General features: G+C 39.1%; 1 protein-coding gene across 3 annotated transcripts in view; it reads right to left on the bottom strand.

Moving 5' to 3' along the window:
* Window positions 1-7715: 7715 nt before the first annotated feature.
* The window catches only part of LOC130093454 (E3 ubiquitin-protein ligase RNF123), a 155886-nt gene continuing 146904 nt past the window's right edge, over window positions 7716-16697 (bottom strand). For all 3 annotated transcript variants that reach the window (XM_056260564.1, XM_056260566.1, XM_056260565.1), the window contains exons 38-39: window positions 8352-8437; window positions 7716-7978 (exon numbers count right to left, since the gene is read on the bottom strand). In XM_056260564.1, the coding sequence (XP_056116539.1) occupies window positions 7879-7978; window positions 8352-8437 (186 nt within the window). In that variant the 3' untranslated portion in view covers window positions 7716-7878. The remainder of the gene's footprint in view (window positions 7979-8351; window positions 8438-16697) is intronic.

Below are 16697 nucleotides of genomic sequence, written 5' to 3'. Positions count from 1 at the left end.
ATGTACTGAATGAATTAAGGGGTATATGCAAGTAGACAAATCTGCTGATGGAACACTCTAAAAAAATATTTTTTTTACCCAAATCCTGGGTTGAGCCTTTTGGGTAATTTTTTGGGTTATTTTTTTTAAGGGTAGTTTTTGTATTACCCAGATCCTGGGTCAGATGTAACAACCCAGTGTTTGGGTAGTTTTTGTGTTACCCAGATCCTGGGTCAGATGTAACAACCCAGTGTTTGGGTAGTTTTTGTATTACCCAGATCCTGGGTCAGATGTAACAACCCAGTGTTTGAGTAGTTTTTGTGTTACCCAGATCATGGGTCAGATGTAACAACCCAGTGTTTGGGTAGTTTTTGTATTACCCAGATCCTGGGTCAGATGTAACAACCCAGTGTTTGAGTAGTTTTTGTGTTACCCAGATCATGGGTCAGATGTATCAACCCAGTGTTTGGGTAGTTTTTGTGTTGCCCAGATCCTGGGTCAGATGTATCAACCCAGTGTTTGGGTAGTTTTTGTGTTGCCCAGATCCTGGGTCAGATGTATCAACCCAGTTTTAGGGTAGTTTTTGTGTTACCCAGATCCTGGGTCAGATGTATCAACCCAGTGTTTGGGTAGGTTTTGTGTTACCCAGATCATGGGTCAGATGTATCAACCCAGTTTTAGGGTAGTTTTTGTGTTACCCAGATCATGGGTCAGATGTATCAACCCAGTGTTTGGGTAGGTTTTGTGTTACCCAGATCATGGGTCAGATGTAACAACCCAGTGTATGGGTAGGTTTTGTGTTACCCAGATCCGGGGTCAGATATAACAACCCAGGGGTTGAGTTATTTATAGCGGGCTTTAAATGGTGCGTATGTGTCTTCGGTAAAATAGAGGTTTGTGTACATTTTATATATATATATATATGTACAATTTATCTATAAATTCGTTATTGTGCTGTATATCATTTAATGTTATGCAAAGCAACATACAGGGGCGCGATGTGAGTCACTTAAACGAGTGTCGCGTCGGTCTTTTCGCGTGACGGAAACGTCTGATGCCTTGCATACAATTTTATGATTTTATTCAAAAAGATACAGAATATAAATACGTATGATGTTAAAATATGTTCTCAGAACTGTACACTGATTGTTTATGGACAGGTTATGGAGTCAGTCACAGCATATTTCAGCTGCGAGTGAGACCCAGGGCTGTGGTCTAAAGTTAGAAGTTCCCCCGCTAAACATGACACAAGCTCCGGCACGAGATCCAGCGGGAGAACAGAGACCGGTCCATTACACTTCAATTACTTATAAATGTTTCATTTTTACTACTGATATTTGTTAAACGAGCTTAAATGTTGGCAATATGTATTAAAAATTATTTAAAATACACTATACTGTAAAATATGATTGAAAATAAAGGAAATCTCATTCAAGCCAGTGGTTGTATCCAGTATTTTTAAAAAGTTTAGAGGATTTAAGTTAATCCGGAGACATTAATTCCTGTATGAAGTTAAAAAACAAATAAAAGAAGAAGCTAGTGTTATAGTCAAAATGAATCAACTATTCTGGGTTAAATCAACAACCCAATTTGCTGGGTAAAATTAACCCAACATGTGTTCTGTCCTATATTTACCCAGCCCTTGTTGGGTTGTTATTAACCCAGTGTTTTTTTTTTTTTTTGAGTGAATAAGACAAAATACAATTATATAGATGAAAACAAAAGATACAGTGTTTGTGATCTTGTGGTTTTTGTACATCTTTCAGATTTCGTTCTGCCTTTCCCCCCCCCCTCACGGGTACAGAGGCTTCTCCCTGTTCTGCGTCCCCGGGGCCCGTATCCTCTCAGCCGGGCTGTCGGGCAGATCATGTCCCGTCCCAGAGCGTATTGATCCAGCTTCAGGTTTGCCGTTGGTCATCTATAAATACACACGGGGTGCTATCGGTGTCCTGCCCTAGGGAGGGAAGATTCTCTGGTTGCCGGACCCTTTGTCCCGTCCTCCTGCCCTCCGACGAGGCTATTTTTGAAGGCGATCTATAAGCCCCGAGCACCCCGCCGGCCTGGGGTTCAGTTTCTAGGCAGTGGATCAATGGAAAGCTGCAGAATTGAGCGCAGTGAGGCTGGGATGGGAAGAGACACTCTGCTTTTTATCCCACCCGCGGATTCAAGACCCTTTCTTTTCTCTCCACCTTTGACTGCAGGGTTAAATCTTCTAGTCTTTTATCTATCTGTCATAGGAAGAAAGAAAACACACTGATGTCGCAGGACGATCTCATTCGTATTCAAAGCTATTGCTACGGAAAGTTTACATGTTTTACACTGAAATGTACAATATCAACACATTGCACACAGTCTCTTAAGTTGCCCAACATGTTGACAATGAAACACAAATTATTAATGTATCAAAAAGTACATTTTCAACTTTTTTGTATTGTAAAATGTAATTTCACCATTCTGTACAGATTTAAAGTTGCTGAATATACAATATCAACAGTATTAAAAGTAGTTTATGAAGGCATTTAGGCATTAGATTTTAACTGAAAATTACAATATATAATCATAACTGTATAATTGTTATCAACGACATCGATGCATTTTATGCCATTATGTGTACATATAAAAATGCGCGATTTATCATTAAAATTCTGTACATAAAATTCATACACTAAGGCAGATTTAATATCAACATATTACACATCTCTACTCTAAATGTTTTAAAATGCTAAATCTAAAACTTACAATATTAATGTATGTATTCATCTATTAAAACTCACAATGAAAGTTTTTAAAAAGTTTAAATTAAAATGAGATGTTGTGTGCTAAACTGTAAAATTTCAACATACTGTATATGGCTTCACAGTTGATCTTACATAAAAAGCTGACATTGAAATGTACAATACCAACATATTATATGTCTCTAAAGTTGATAGTGAAAACATGTAGGCATTCGATTTTAACACTGAAAATGACAACATAAACACAAAGTGCATCTCTAAAGTTATTTATATGTAAAAGTTTTATGATGCCGATACTGCAACCTAACATATCAGCATATTTTGTGTCGTTTAAATTGTTTGTGCATTAAAAGTTGTCGTTTTAAATGCTGACACCAAAACATACAATATCCACATATTCTAAAATTGTCTCTACATTAAATACTGAAACTGAACACAGTTATGATCTCTTGAAGCAAAGTCACATGAGATTTGTGTTGTGTTCCCATAGTTTATGCGCATACCTTTTTATCGGATAAAAAATGTTTCCGCCTCACCCGAGCGCATCCGTTTTTTATAGTTAATGCGCATATGTTTTTTAATGCGACATCCCAAAATGCGCACAAAAATAGGTAGATGGAAACAGAGATACTGAAATTATATCAAAGTTTTCAGTATGTAAAATGCTGAAAAATGTACAATAAGAACACGCACATGTAAAATAGTTTTAGATGCTGTCAGTGCAATGATATTGTATCTTTCATCCATTTAATCATACAGTAAACAAAAAGTGTGCCAAAGCAAACCTAATGTACTAAATCTTCATATACCACCGGAATAATGATGTTGAATCAAACTCTTTTCACTTAAAAAAGAGAAAAACACTTTTGCAAACCTGTATTGCTCGTATCTTTTACAAACCTTATTATAAGGTGTACATAAGTGAGCTGTTAAATCATCAGTTTTGAACTCAAGGCCAGCTGGGGTGAAGGCGACGCGGCTCAGCCAAGCCAAGATAACAGGCTTTTACAATCGATCCTTCATTGCTGCGCACCTACCATAACCACACTCGCTAACAGCAAACGCATTAGCAAACACAGCTCAGCGAGGCCAAGGTACGCCATGATTTCAAAGCCGCGTCGCCCTGACATTTCTTTAATATACAATGCCGTACCAACCTTATTCCTGGGAGATGGAATTAGAGTGAAGCATGATGGGAGTCGAGTCAGGAAGAAAGGCGAGTTGAAAGAGCAGGCGTCCTCCTCGGGTTGCAAACGCCATCTCTTATTTACAGCATTGAATTGGCAGAACCTGTTTAGGAACAGACAGCAGGGATGAGGTGCCCACCAGCTATTGTGCATCGCCACGGTTGCCTTCATTAAAAACGAGCGTGTTACTGTCTGACAAAGTTATGCTACGACTCAGTGATGTTTGAGATGAACAAAAGCCAAAGAAATTAATTTCCACACAACCAAACAGCAAATTCTGTTTAACACAGTCGTGTCAAGGCAAAGGCGATCTTGTGGAAACCCTTTTAACATATAGCGTACAAAATAAGGCTTACACTTTATTTTAAGGTGACCTAGTTGTATTGTACTTACTCAAATAAGTACTGATATCAATTAACTACATGCACTTCAGGGTTTGGTTTTGGGTTAGTTACTTGTAATTATGCATAATTTACTGTTATTACTATAGTAAGTAAATTTAACTAACTAGGCTCGAAATTTTTGCACTTTTTAAACAATGTATAACTGAAACAATGCTGTTTGTCAATCTCAGGAGGTCAAACGAAATGTTAGATGTATTTATGAACACAAACGCATTATTATTATTTTATGTATAAGTTTAATATAAAACTGTTTTAATTAGAGTTTGGCCAATTTTCAACCCTGTTCCCCATATTTTGGAATGAGTAGTATAAAACCTTGGTTTGATTTTATTACTTTCTATCAATCCCCTTAAAAATAATAATATATTGGATACAAATATTAGTGAAATGGGGCATTTAAATACAAATATGCACGAATGGTTAACAGGATTGTAAGAAACAGGGTTGCAGGTTGTAATTAAACAGCTAAATGTGAATTATTTAAGATGAACAAAACCAATATAAAACTCACAGACTTCGTTCATTCAACTCAATCCCTCGACTGTTACCAATGTTATTGTAAGAAAAAAACATTTTAATAATGTAGGTAACAGAGGTGAATGAATTAAGTCACATTAACAAAACAATATAAGATTTGGTTACACTATTTTAAGGTGTCCTTGTGTAATTATACATTTCAGTATCGAGTAATAATAATTTACTACATGTACTTATTGGGTTTGGGATTAGGGTTTGGTTTAGGGTTAGTTGCATGTAGTTATGCATCATTTATAGTTATTACAACATGTAACATGCAACAAGGAAAGCACACTGTAAAATAAATTGTTCCCTATATTTTACTTACCTTTCATCATGCCGTGGAAAAGGTCCAAATCGTTGTTTAATGCTCTTTAAACAGGGTGGAAATCATGTAGTAACAGGGTTGAATGCATTTGGGGTATTTAAAAAAAAAAAAAAATTGCTTAATTAAATATGCTAGTAAGCCAATATGTACACTTCAAAGTGCCTGAAGAGTAAGCAGACCAGACAACATTTAGGATAAATAATTTAATGCTAATATTACATCAATACATGTACACTCTCACAAAAGTGAAAGAACCAAAAGTTGCCATGTCCTCTCTTTTTAAACAAAACAAAACATCAACAGTCCTTTAAATATTGCTTAACTAATCTAAAAATCCCTTTGACAACAATAGCAGATGCCTGAGAGTGGAAAACCTTAAATTAAAGTCGTCTGCACACGCTCACCGCAAACGCCCACACACACACACACACACACACACACACACACACACACACTACATGACTATAGAGAGGGGTCCTAAATTCATATCATGCACCCCCATTTTAAAAACAATATTACACCACACTGTGAGAAATGCTTTAACAGTCCAAATAAGAGAAGTAGTGACCCAAATACTCTTTTGGTTTTGATAATTCATACATATCACTTCTATACAGTGTTTGGAAGTTTATCGGTCGTAGCAAATTGGCTGTGTTTTGAATAAACAGTCTGTGTGCATTAGTAAGAAGCGAATGATAACTTTGGAAGAAATCCTGTACAGGTTGTTTTGACGATTGCGTATTGTTCTGTGACAGTCAACGCTGAGGTCCAACACCAATCTAATTATCTGTGGGCTTTAAAAACAGAGTCACACCACCACACTTGTATTCGGTGTGGAAAATTGCTTTTGTCAATAGCGGAATATCCTTTTGTAAGGGAACTGTGGCGAGGCAATGGATTCTGAGTGCAGGCAGAGCCTGAGATGCAACATAATCCATTAGCAAAGGATTCTGGGTAAAGCTAACCCCATGCACACAACAGCAAAGCACTTAAATCTAGATGTCTGTTGGTGTTCAGTAACAAAAACAGCAGTCTAGGCACTCCTAATGGAACAGACTGAAGGAAAGATCTTGGTATGAAGAAGGCTATGGGTTGTTTGAGAACATTAACAAACACCATTACGAAGACAGATCAAACGTGGAAGCCGTCGGAATGGAAAACAAATGAGCAGAACGAACAAGTGATGGTGCAGAATCAAAGCATTTCTCTCAAACATGAACTGTTATCACTATCCCATGGGTCACAATGCATTTATATCTCCATGTAAACTGTCCTGAAACTGTCGTCTTATCTTGCATGATGCTTTATAAATCCTTAGTAAGAAACAGGCGTGTGTAACCGTTTTGAGTAGATGCATTTCTTCTCCCTAGCTTCTTTTGATGTAGAAAATCATGTAGAATAATCACAAGTGATTGTAGGTTCTGCTTAGTGTGACACTACATGTTGTCATCTATGTCAAATATGGCTGTCAGTATCGAGTATAAAAACATTAGCAAATACAGAGTGATGTGACAAACGGTCTCACTAGTATTGAGTTTATATCTGACTTCCTGATATGATACTATTTTAACCAGAGTTTGTGAGAAGAGGAGAGACAATACAAGACAAATACAGATGAGAAGAGAAGAGACGAGAGAAACGAGGAGACGAGAGAAAATCAGAGTCTAAAAGGGGATAGGAAAATAGAAAAGACAAGATGAGAGAAAAGGAAATGAAAGAGATATGAAGGTGAGAAAAGACACGAGACAACATTAAACTAGACATGATGAGAAAAACATGAAAAAAGGAGAAGAGACTAAAAAGATGAGATGAAAAGAGAGAAGAGGAGATATAAATTAGAAGATGAGCAGAGACTAAACGAGAGAAGTTAAGGCGAGACAAAAAGGAGACAAGATGAGATAAAAGTAATAGGAGAATAGAGAAGAGGAAATGGGTTGAAACGGATATAAAGATGAGGCAAAAATATGAGAAGACAAAATGAGAAAAACACAGGAAACTGAATTTGGACAGAAGAAAAGTTGAAACGAGAAAAAAATCAGAGACTAAATGTGAGAAACAAAAGACAAAAAGAGAAGAGACAAACAAAGGAAAAGAAAAGGCAAAACTAAAGATAGGAGAACAGAAGAGATGAGAGGAAAACTGAAGATGAGTAGAGAAAACATGAGAAAAGAAGGAGACTAAAGTAGAGGAGATGAAAAGACAGAAAAGGAGAGAGGATGATCAGACACTAAAGGAGAGGAGAGAAGATTAGATGAGACGAAACGTGGTGAGACGAGACGAAAAGGTGACATGAGAATAGAGGAGGTGAGATGAAATGTGAAGATGGCAAGGGACAAGACAAAAATAGTTCCGACAAAAGGAGAGAAGTACAGGAGAACATGAGCTGAGAAGAAACGAGACAGTGGCGAGAGATTCGATGTTTTCCGGCAGTTTCCCTCTCCGTCACGAGCGTGCGGCTCTGAACGAGATCTCATCCATTCATCGCAAAGAAAGAATGGAAGAACTATTGCCTTTCGAGGCCTCGTTCCATTCGTCAGAGGACAAAATGTTAAGATACGCCAGCACAGGCCGAGCCATCAGCAACTGTAGGGTGTCCGTATATAGACCTGATGTTCTGTGGGGACAACAGTATGAGTCCAACCTGAATATGTGAAGTCTTTGGGGAAAGTGTACATAATGTCAACGTTTGAACACCGAATGTGTGTGTGTGTGTGTGTGTGAAGGGCATACTAAGAGCTGGCTGGTTTGGTGTAATCATCCACTCCAGTGATAGTGGCCTTGCAGAAGAAGCAGTCCTTGTTATTCATCAAGTGCTGATTGATACAGGCCCTGAAATAAAAAGAGAGTGACATTTAATCATTTAAAGAGTGCTGAGTCACGTCACAGCGCATGTTTATCCGCGCCGCGCTTCACTGGAACGATGTAAGCAACTCCAACACAAACCATCAAAGAAAACCGATTCAATTTTGAGAGCACAGTTTTGATGCATGAGATCAAAGTTATGATATTTGTATCGTGACATGTTCAATGCAGGGTTGAGACCACAACGTCAGTTGTGAAAACATTAAAACAGCGCTAGTATTTCAGGCTGTATTCATGCTATATATACTGTAAGTAAAGAATAGAAGCGTTTAACAGCATGGTGTTAATCTCCTAAATGGAGGAATGAATAGTGTTGATAGTGTGTTTGGCAACTACTCACTTGCAGGATTTGTGGGAGCAGGGCTTGAAGATGGCTGATATGGAGTGTGCATAGCAGATCGGGCAGAGATCGTCCTCACTAGGTGGCTGTGAAGGAGAAAGATTGTGATTAAATACATTTCAGAAGCAAATACATTGTGCGCTGACTTTCCTGTAAGACATTCCAGAATTAATATCATCCTGTTCAGAAAACCAACTAGAGAGAGAGACGATACATTCTCATTAAGCACATTAAGCACTGGGTGAATAGGGTTTTTTTGTCATTGGACTGAATTAATTTTATGTTGATGTTTTATATATTTAAAGGCCCAAAATAGACTATTTATAAAATAGACTATTTATTTTCGTAATTTTTGATTTTGCACTATAACAGCTAAATTAGTTTTACAGTATTTTAATAATCATGTATTGAATGACTCATCATCATGCACATGCTAAACTCATCTATAAATATGTTAGAAATATGTTATATCTTATCCTACAGTAAACAGCCAAACACTTTTTTAGTGAATTTTTGGGACATCGGGTCAGCCCGAATGTCAAAGGTGTCCAGATGGTGTCCTACTTACAGTATTTTCCAAGTATGCATCAGTGGACTAATATTAACCCAGAATTTATTGTGCTACAAAAGACCTCATTTGATTTCTTAATACATATTCAAGTGAACAGATTTTCACCTGCACAGCATGTACTTTTTTTGTAATTAGTAGCTAGAGAAAAGAGCTTGAACCCTGACCCCTTAAAAATGGGCTAATGGAGATTCATTAGTATACAAGCATTAATTAATATATACACCTTATTACTACACATTCGAGGCAGGAGAGAGTACAGCATGGTAAAGGAATACTTCACACAAAATATCTATAAATCCATTAATTTCTTTCTAATTTCTAAAGTCATATGAACCACTTTAATGAAGATCACATGGGGCTTTTTGTAATTTTGTCAGTGGTCCCCATGGCAGCAACTCAATGCATTTAGGCATGTAGACATGGTCAAGATGATTTACTGAAGTTCAATCTGAGCATCAGAATTGGGAATAAAGGTGATTTAAGTGACTTTGAATGTGGCAGACGGGCTGGTCTGAGTATTTCAGAAACTGCTGATCTACAGGGATTTTCACAAACAACCATCACTAGTGTTCACAGAGAATGGTCAGAAAAAGAGAAAATATCCAGTGAGCAGCAGTTCTGTGGGAGAAAATGACTTGTTGATGCCAGAGGTCAGAGGAGAATGACCAGTCTGGTTCAGCTGATAGAAAGGCAACAGTAACTAAAATAATCACTTGTTACAACCGAGGTCTGCAGAAGAGCATCTCTGAACGCTCAACACGTCAAACCTTGAAGCAAAAGAGCATCTCTGAACGCTCAACACGTCAAACCTTGAAGCAGAAGAGCATCTCTGAACACTCAACATGTCAAACCTGGAAGCAGAAGAGCATCTCTGAACACTCAACACATCAAACCTTGAAGCAGAAGAGGATCTCTGAACACTCAACACATCCAACCTTGAAACAGAAGAACATCTCTGAACACTCAACACATCAAACCTTGAAGCAGAAGAGCATCTCTGAACACTCAACACATCAAACCTTGAAGCAGAAGAGCATTTCTGAACACTCAACACGTCAAACCTTGAAGCAGAAGAGCATCTCTGAACACTCGACACATCAAACCTTGATGCATAAGAGCATCTCTGAACACTCAACACGTCAAACCTTGAAGCAGGAGAACATCTCTGAACACTCAACACATCAAACCTTGATGCATAAGAGCATCTCTGAACACTGAACACGTCAAACCTTGAAGCAGGAGAACATCTCTGAACACTCAACACGTCAAACCTTGAAGCAGAAGAGCATCTCTGAACGCTCAACACGTCCAATCTTGAAGCAGAAGAGCATCTCTGAACACTCAACACATCAAACCTTGAAGCAGGAGAACATCTCTGAACACTCAACACGTCAAACCTTGAAGCAGGAGAACATCTCTGAACACTCAACACATCAAACCTTGAAGCAGAAGAGCATCTCTGAACACTCAACACATCAAACCTTGAAGCAGAAGAGCATCTCTGAACACTCAACACATCAAACCTTGAAACAGAAGAACATCTCTGAACACACAACAGGTCAAACCTTGAAGCAGAAGAGCATCTCTGAACACTCAACACGTAAAATCTTGAAGCAGAAGAGCATCTCTGAACACTCAACACATCAAACCTTGAAGCAGAAGAGCATCTCTGAACGCTCAACACGTCAAACCTTGAAGCAGAAGAGCATCTCTGAACGCTCAACACGTCAAACCTTGAAGCAGAAGAGCATCTCTGAACACTCAACACATCAAACCTTGAAGCAGAAGAGCATCTCTGAACGCTCAACACGTCAAACCTTGAAGCAGAAGAGCATCTCTGAACGCTCAACACGTCAAACCTTGAAGCAGAAGAGCATCTCTGAACACTCAACACATCCAACCTTGAAACAGAAGAACATCTCTGAACACTCAACACGTCAAACCTTGAAGCAGAAAGGCATCTCTGAACACTCAACACATCCAACCTTGAAACAGAAGAACATCTCTGAACACTCAACACGTCAAACCTTGAAGCAGAAGAGCATCTCTGAACACTCAACACATCAAACCTTGAAGCAGAAGAGCATCTCTGAACACTCAACACATCAAACCTTGAAGCAGAAGAGCATCTCTGAACACTCAACACATCAAACCTTGAAGCAGAAGAGCATCTCTGAACACTCAACACATCAAACCTTGAAACAGAAGAACATCTCTGAACGCTCAACACGTCAAACCTTGAAGCAGAAGAGCATCTCTGAACACTCAACACATCAAACCTTGAAGCAGAAGAGCATCTCTGAACACTCAACACATCAAACCTTGAAACAGAAGAACATCTCTGAACACACAACAGGTCAAACCTTGAAGCAGAAGAGTATCCCTGAACGCTCAACACGTCAAATCTTGAAGCAGAAGAGCATCTCTGAACACTCAACACATCAAACCTTGAAGCAGAAGAGCATCTCTGAACGCTCAACACGTCAAACCTTGAAGCAGAAGAGCATCTCTGAACGCTCAACACGTCAAACCTTGAAGCAGAAGAGCATCTCTGAACACTCAACACATCCAACCTTGAAACAGAAGAACATCTCTGAACACTCAACACGTCAAACCTTGAAGCAGAAGAGCATCTCTGAACACTCAACACATCAAACCTTGAAGCAGAAGAGGATCTCTGAACACTCAACACATCAAACCTTGAAGCAGAAGAGCATTTCTGAACACTCAACACGTCAAACCTTGAAGCAGAAGAGCATCTCTGAACGCTCAACACGTCAAACCCTGAAGCAGAAGAGCATCTCTGAACACTCAACACATCAAACCTTGAAGCAGAAGAGCATCTCTGAACGCTCAACACGTCAAACCTTGAAGCAGAAGAGCATCTCTGAACACTCAACACATCCAACCTTGAAACAGAAGAACATCTCTGAACACTCAACACGTCAAACCTTGAAGCAGAAGAGCATCTCTGAACGCTCAACACATCAAACCTTGAAGCAGAAGAGCATCTCTGAACACTCAACACATCAAAACTTGAAGCAGAAGAGCATCTCTGAACACTCAACACATCAAACCTTGAAGCAGAAGAGCATCTCTGAACACTCAACACATCCAACCTTGAAACAGAAGAACATCTCTGAACACTCAATACATCAAACCTTGAAACAGAAGAACATCTCTGAACACTCAACACATCAAACCTTGAAACAGAAGAACATCTCTGAACACTCAACACATCAAACCTTGAAACAGAAGAACATCTCTGAACACTCAACACATCCAACCTTGAAACAGAAGAACATCTCTGAACACTCAACACATCAAACCTTGAAGCAGAAGAACATCTCTGAACGCTCAACACGTCAAACCTTGAAGCAGAAGAGCATCTCTGAACACTCAACACGTCAAACCTTGAAGCAGAAGAAGAACATCTCTGAACGCTCAACACGTCAAACCTTGAAGCAGAAGAACATCTCCGAACGCTCAACACGTCAAACCTTGAAGCAGAAGAGCATCTCTGAACACTCAACACATCAAACCTTGAAGCAGAAGAGCATCTCTGAACGCTCAACACGTCAAATCTTGAAGCAGAAGAGTATCTCTGAACGCTCAACACGTCCAACCTTGAAGCAGAAGAGCATCTCTGAACACTCAACACGACAAACCTTGAAGCAGAAGAGCATCTCTGAACGCTCAACACGTCCAACCTTGAAGCAGAAGAACATCTCTGAACGCTCAACACGACAAACCTTGAAGCAGAAGAGCATCTCTGAACACTCAACACATCAAACCTTGAAGCAGAAGAGCATCTCTGAACGCTCAACACGTCAAACCGTGAAGCAGAAGAGCATCTCTGAACACTCAACACGTCAAACCTTGAAGCAGAAGAACATCTCTGAACGCTCAACACGTCAAACCTTGAAGCAGAAGAGCATCTCTGAACACTCAACACGTCAAACCTTGAAGCAGAAGAGCATCTCTGAACACTCAACACATCAAACCTTGAAGCAGAAGAGCATCTCTGAACACTCAACACGTCAAACCTTGAAGCAGAAGAGCATCTCTGAACACTCAACACGTCAAATCTTGTAGCAGAAGAACATCTCTGAACGCTCAACACGTCAAATCTTGAAGCAGAAGAGTATCTCTGAACGCTCAACACATCCAACCTTGAAGCAGAAGAGCATCTCTGAACACTCAACACGTCAAATCTTGAAACAGAAGAACATCTCTGAACGCTCAACACGTCAAACCTTGAGGCAGAAGAACATCTCTGAGCGCTCAACACGTCAAACCTTGAAGCAGAAGAACATCTCTGAACGCTCAACACGTCAAACCTTGAAGCAGAAGAGCATCTCAGAACGCTCAACACGACCAACCTTGAAGCAGAAGAGCATCTCTGAACACTCAACACGTCAAATCTTGAAACAGAAGAACATCTCTGAACGCTCCATACGTCAAACCTTGAAGCAGAAGAACATCTCTGAACGCTCAACACGTCAAACCTTGAAGCAGAAGAACATCTCTGAACGCTCAACACGTCAAACCTTGAAGCAGAAGAGCATCTCTGAACGCTCAACACGTCAAACCTTGAAACAGAAGAACATCTCTGAACGCTCAACACGTCAAACCTTGAAGCAGAAGAGCATCTCTGAACACTCAACACATCAAACCTTGAAACAGAAGAACATTTCTGAACACTCAACACGTCAAACCTTGAAGCAGAAGAGCTACAGCAGCAGAAGACACACACCGGTGACACTCCTACCAGCTGAGAACAGGAAACTGAGGATACAATTCAATTGAAAAAACGTTGCTTGGTCTGATGAGTCTGATTTCTGCCGAGACATTCAGATGGTCGGGTCAGAATTTGGTGTAAACAATATGAAAGCATGGGTCCATCCTGCCTTGTATCAGCAGTTCAGGCTGCTGGTGATGTAGGGAATATTTTCTTCCCACACTTTGGGCCCCTTAGTACCAATTGAGCATCATTTAAATGCCACAGCCAACCTGAGTAATGTTGCTGACCATGTCCATCCCTTTATGACCAAACTGGACCGTCTTCAGACGGCTACTTCCAGCAGGATAACGCACCTTATCACAAAGCTCAAATCTTCTCAAACTGGTTTCTTGAAAAGGCAGATTCGCATCATCAATCTCTGAGGAATGTTTCCAGCACCTTGTTGAATCTATGCCATGAAGAAATAAGGCAGTTCTGAAGGCAAAAGGTGGTCCAACCCGGTACTAGAAAGGTCTACCTAATATTCAACGAGATGTGATATATTTATATATATATATATATAAAATATTCACATATTCAACGTGCATGACATTTCAAACAAAGCTGCAAATAACATTCTCCACTTATCCCAAGGGTATGACACACTAGATAATGAATTCAACACGGGGAGAACGCAGCCTTCAGAAATGCCAACAAACTAGAACACACATGTACAAAGACGACGTCTTAAGATGCTTATTCCCTTTTGGTGACCCCGACGTACTCACTTTTGTATGTAACACTGGGGAATAGAAGATTCAATTGACAATAAAATTGATGATTTAAAAAAATAAATCAAATCTGATGCCCTTAACCTATGTTTATTAAACACCTACCTCTCTCTAAGACGTTAATGTCTTTAAGTGGCACCAAACTTGAATTAAGACCTTAGAAAAGTAGGCAAATATTTATGGCAAATCTAGGTTTTCACAAAAATTTATTTTTACACTTCCTAAATATAATATGAGTGGTGCTTTTCTGGGCAAAATTGTTAGGGTGTTCTAGTTGGTTGTTATTTGGTTGCTATGTGGTTGCTAGGGAATTAATAGGTCTTTGGCAAGTAATTAATAAAAATAGATTTGTATCTAATCCAAAAATCTATCACAAGACCAGTGTGACTCCTAATAGACAGATTTCCAAAAGCAGCCACACTAAAGGGAGATGAATATTCTCCTTCCATCTTTTAGCCCGGAGTCACACGAGACTCCCGTAATCTCGACCCTTTCATCCCAAGGCTTTCCTCAGCTGGGAAGGAGAGGAATATGGCTGCAAGTGTTAATTGAGTTCTTTGTACTGATTTCATGGGGAGTGTGGATGAAAGCCTGCAATTACAGAAGAGCAGCCAGGACGCCATCCCTGCCAACCAGCCAGAATCATATACTGTCATCTAGGGCTGCACAATATTGAAGAAAACTGCTATGTGCGATAACTTGTTAAATAATTTACAATATTTGATATGCAATACTAAAATGCTTTAAAGGGGACCTATTATGCAAAATTCATTTTTTGACATTTGACATACATACCCCCACCCTATAATGATAAAAATACACGCACTCTTTTTTAAAATCCCCATAACACCTCAATAGTCTCATAGAACAAGCCATTTTTATTTTCTGTACAATGTGAAGTCACATACATGCATGGTTATAACACAAACAACCAACTTTACGAATAGCATGTGTAAATTAGTTATAGACCAATATTTTGGCCAGATCAATTATTATAGCCGATATTTAACTACTTTGATGATACTACTACTACTATTATTAATAATAATAAATGGACAATTTATTATTTTATATAATAATATTACAATAATTTCCTTAGCAATTTAATGACAGATGGAAAATAACCAAACTAACACTTTTTGCACATTTCATGCTATGATTTTAGGGGAAATCTGCAGTGGAACAGGTTTAAATATGGGAATATATCGTCGCTGTCGGGCGGAAACATCGCATCTCCAAAAAATGCTACTTTCCAGGATATGGAAAAAACAAAGTATTTAAAAATTATAATAATTAAACACTGCGTTGTCAAAGTTGATATTGTGGCTTTATTTGTGGTCAGACACTTGTGTCATTAGATTACCAAAACATTTGACCAAAATCAAGCTCAAATGCAAGCTCTAACCCTAACCGTAATGATTTTTGGGGAAAAAAGTAAATATATGGAGTTAAAAGGTTTCCCCCCAACAGCGACGATATGTTATATACAACTATGGGTGCTAAACACTTTTTGTAGCTGAAAGGATAAGTTATTAAGTAAAAATATTTAATAAACAATGTGTCGAACTTCTCATTTCAAACATAATGGCTGAGCAATCTATATTACGATCTACATGTTCTAGTACTCAAACCCCCTTCCACAATTCTTTGAGGCCTCAACAATGATTGCATGTTGTGGAAGGACAGTACTTGACAGACAGACCTGTACACGAAAGGAAGCCAAGGGCGTAGAGGACAGGTTAAAGTTATTTGGGATCCTTTTAACCATGATCCATGAATAGTTTAACTGTCCGACCCAGCCAAACTGATTAAAATCAGAACGTGCGTCGGAAAGCAGAGCTTCAGTTAATTTTAAAGGGCACTGTACTGACACAAGCAATTTTGGAAAGTAAACCATTGATATACCCTCAGTTACGCAGATAGCAGGGCTATCGGGTTCTTCATCAGCTTTTCGTGCGGTTCTTTGACATGAACGGGGCCTTTTGTTTTTATTTCTGGTCTTCCCCAATATCCTTCCATTCTCAAAGTCAAACTTTGTTCCAAGGGTAATGATTGGGTTTCTGTTTGGTCTCTAAACTGAGATGAAGGAAATACAAGCCCCTTAAAATCTCATTCACTCCCTCCCAAGTCCGTCTCTTCTGAGCTATTACCTTCAGATCTTGTGTCTGGGTAATGAGGGAAGATATCCACTATCCCAAGGTAATTTGCAGGAGCAGACAGTGACCTTGACTGGCCTGGTTCATTTTGGTTCAGGGTGGCCT

This window comes from Rhinichthys klamathensis, unplaced genomic scaffold (assembly GCF_029890125.1).
Source record: "Rhinichthys klamathensis goyatoka isolate OS25496 unplaced genomic scaffold, OSU_Roscu_1.1 h1tg000009l_1, whole genome shotgun sequence".
In the NCBI taxonomy this organism is placed as follows: Eukaryota; Metazoa; Chordata; class Actinopteri; order Cypriniformes; family Leuciscidae; genus Rhinichthys; species Rhinichthys klamathensis.
This window is presented reverse-complemented; position numbering and strand designations above follow the sequence as displayed.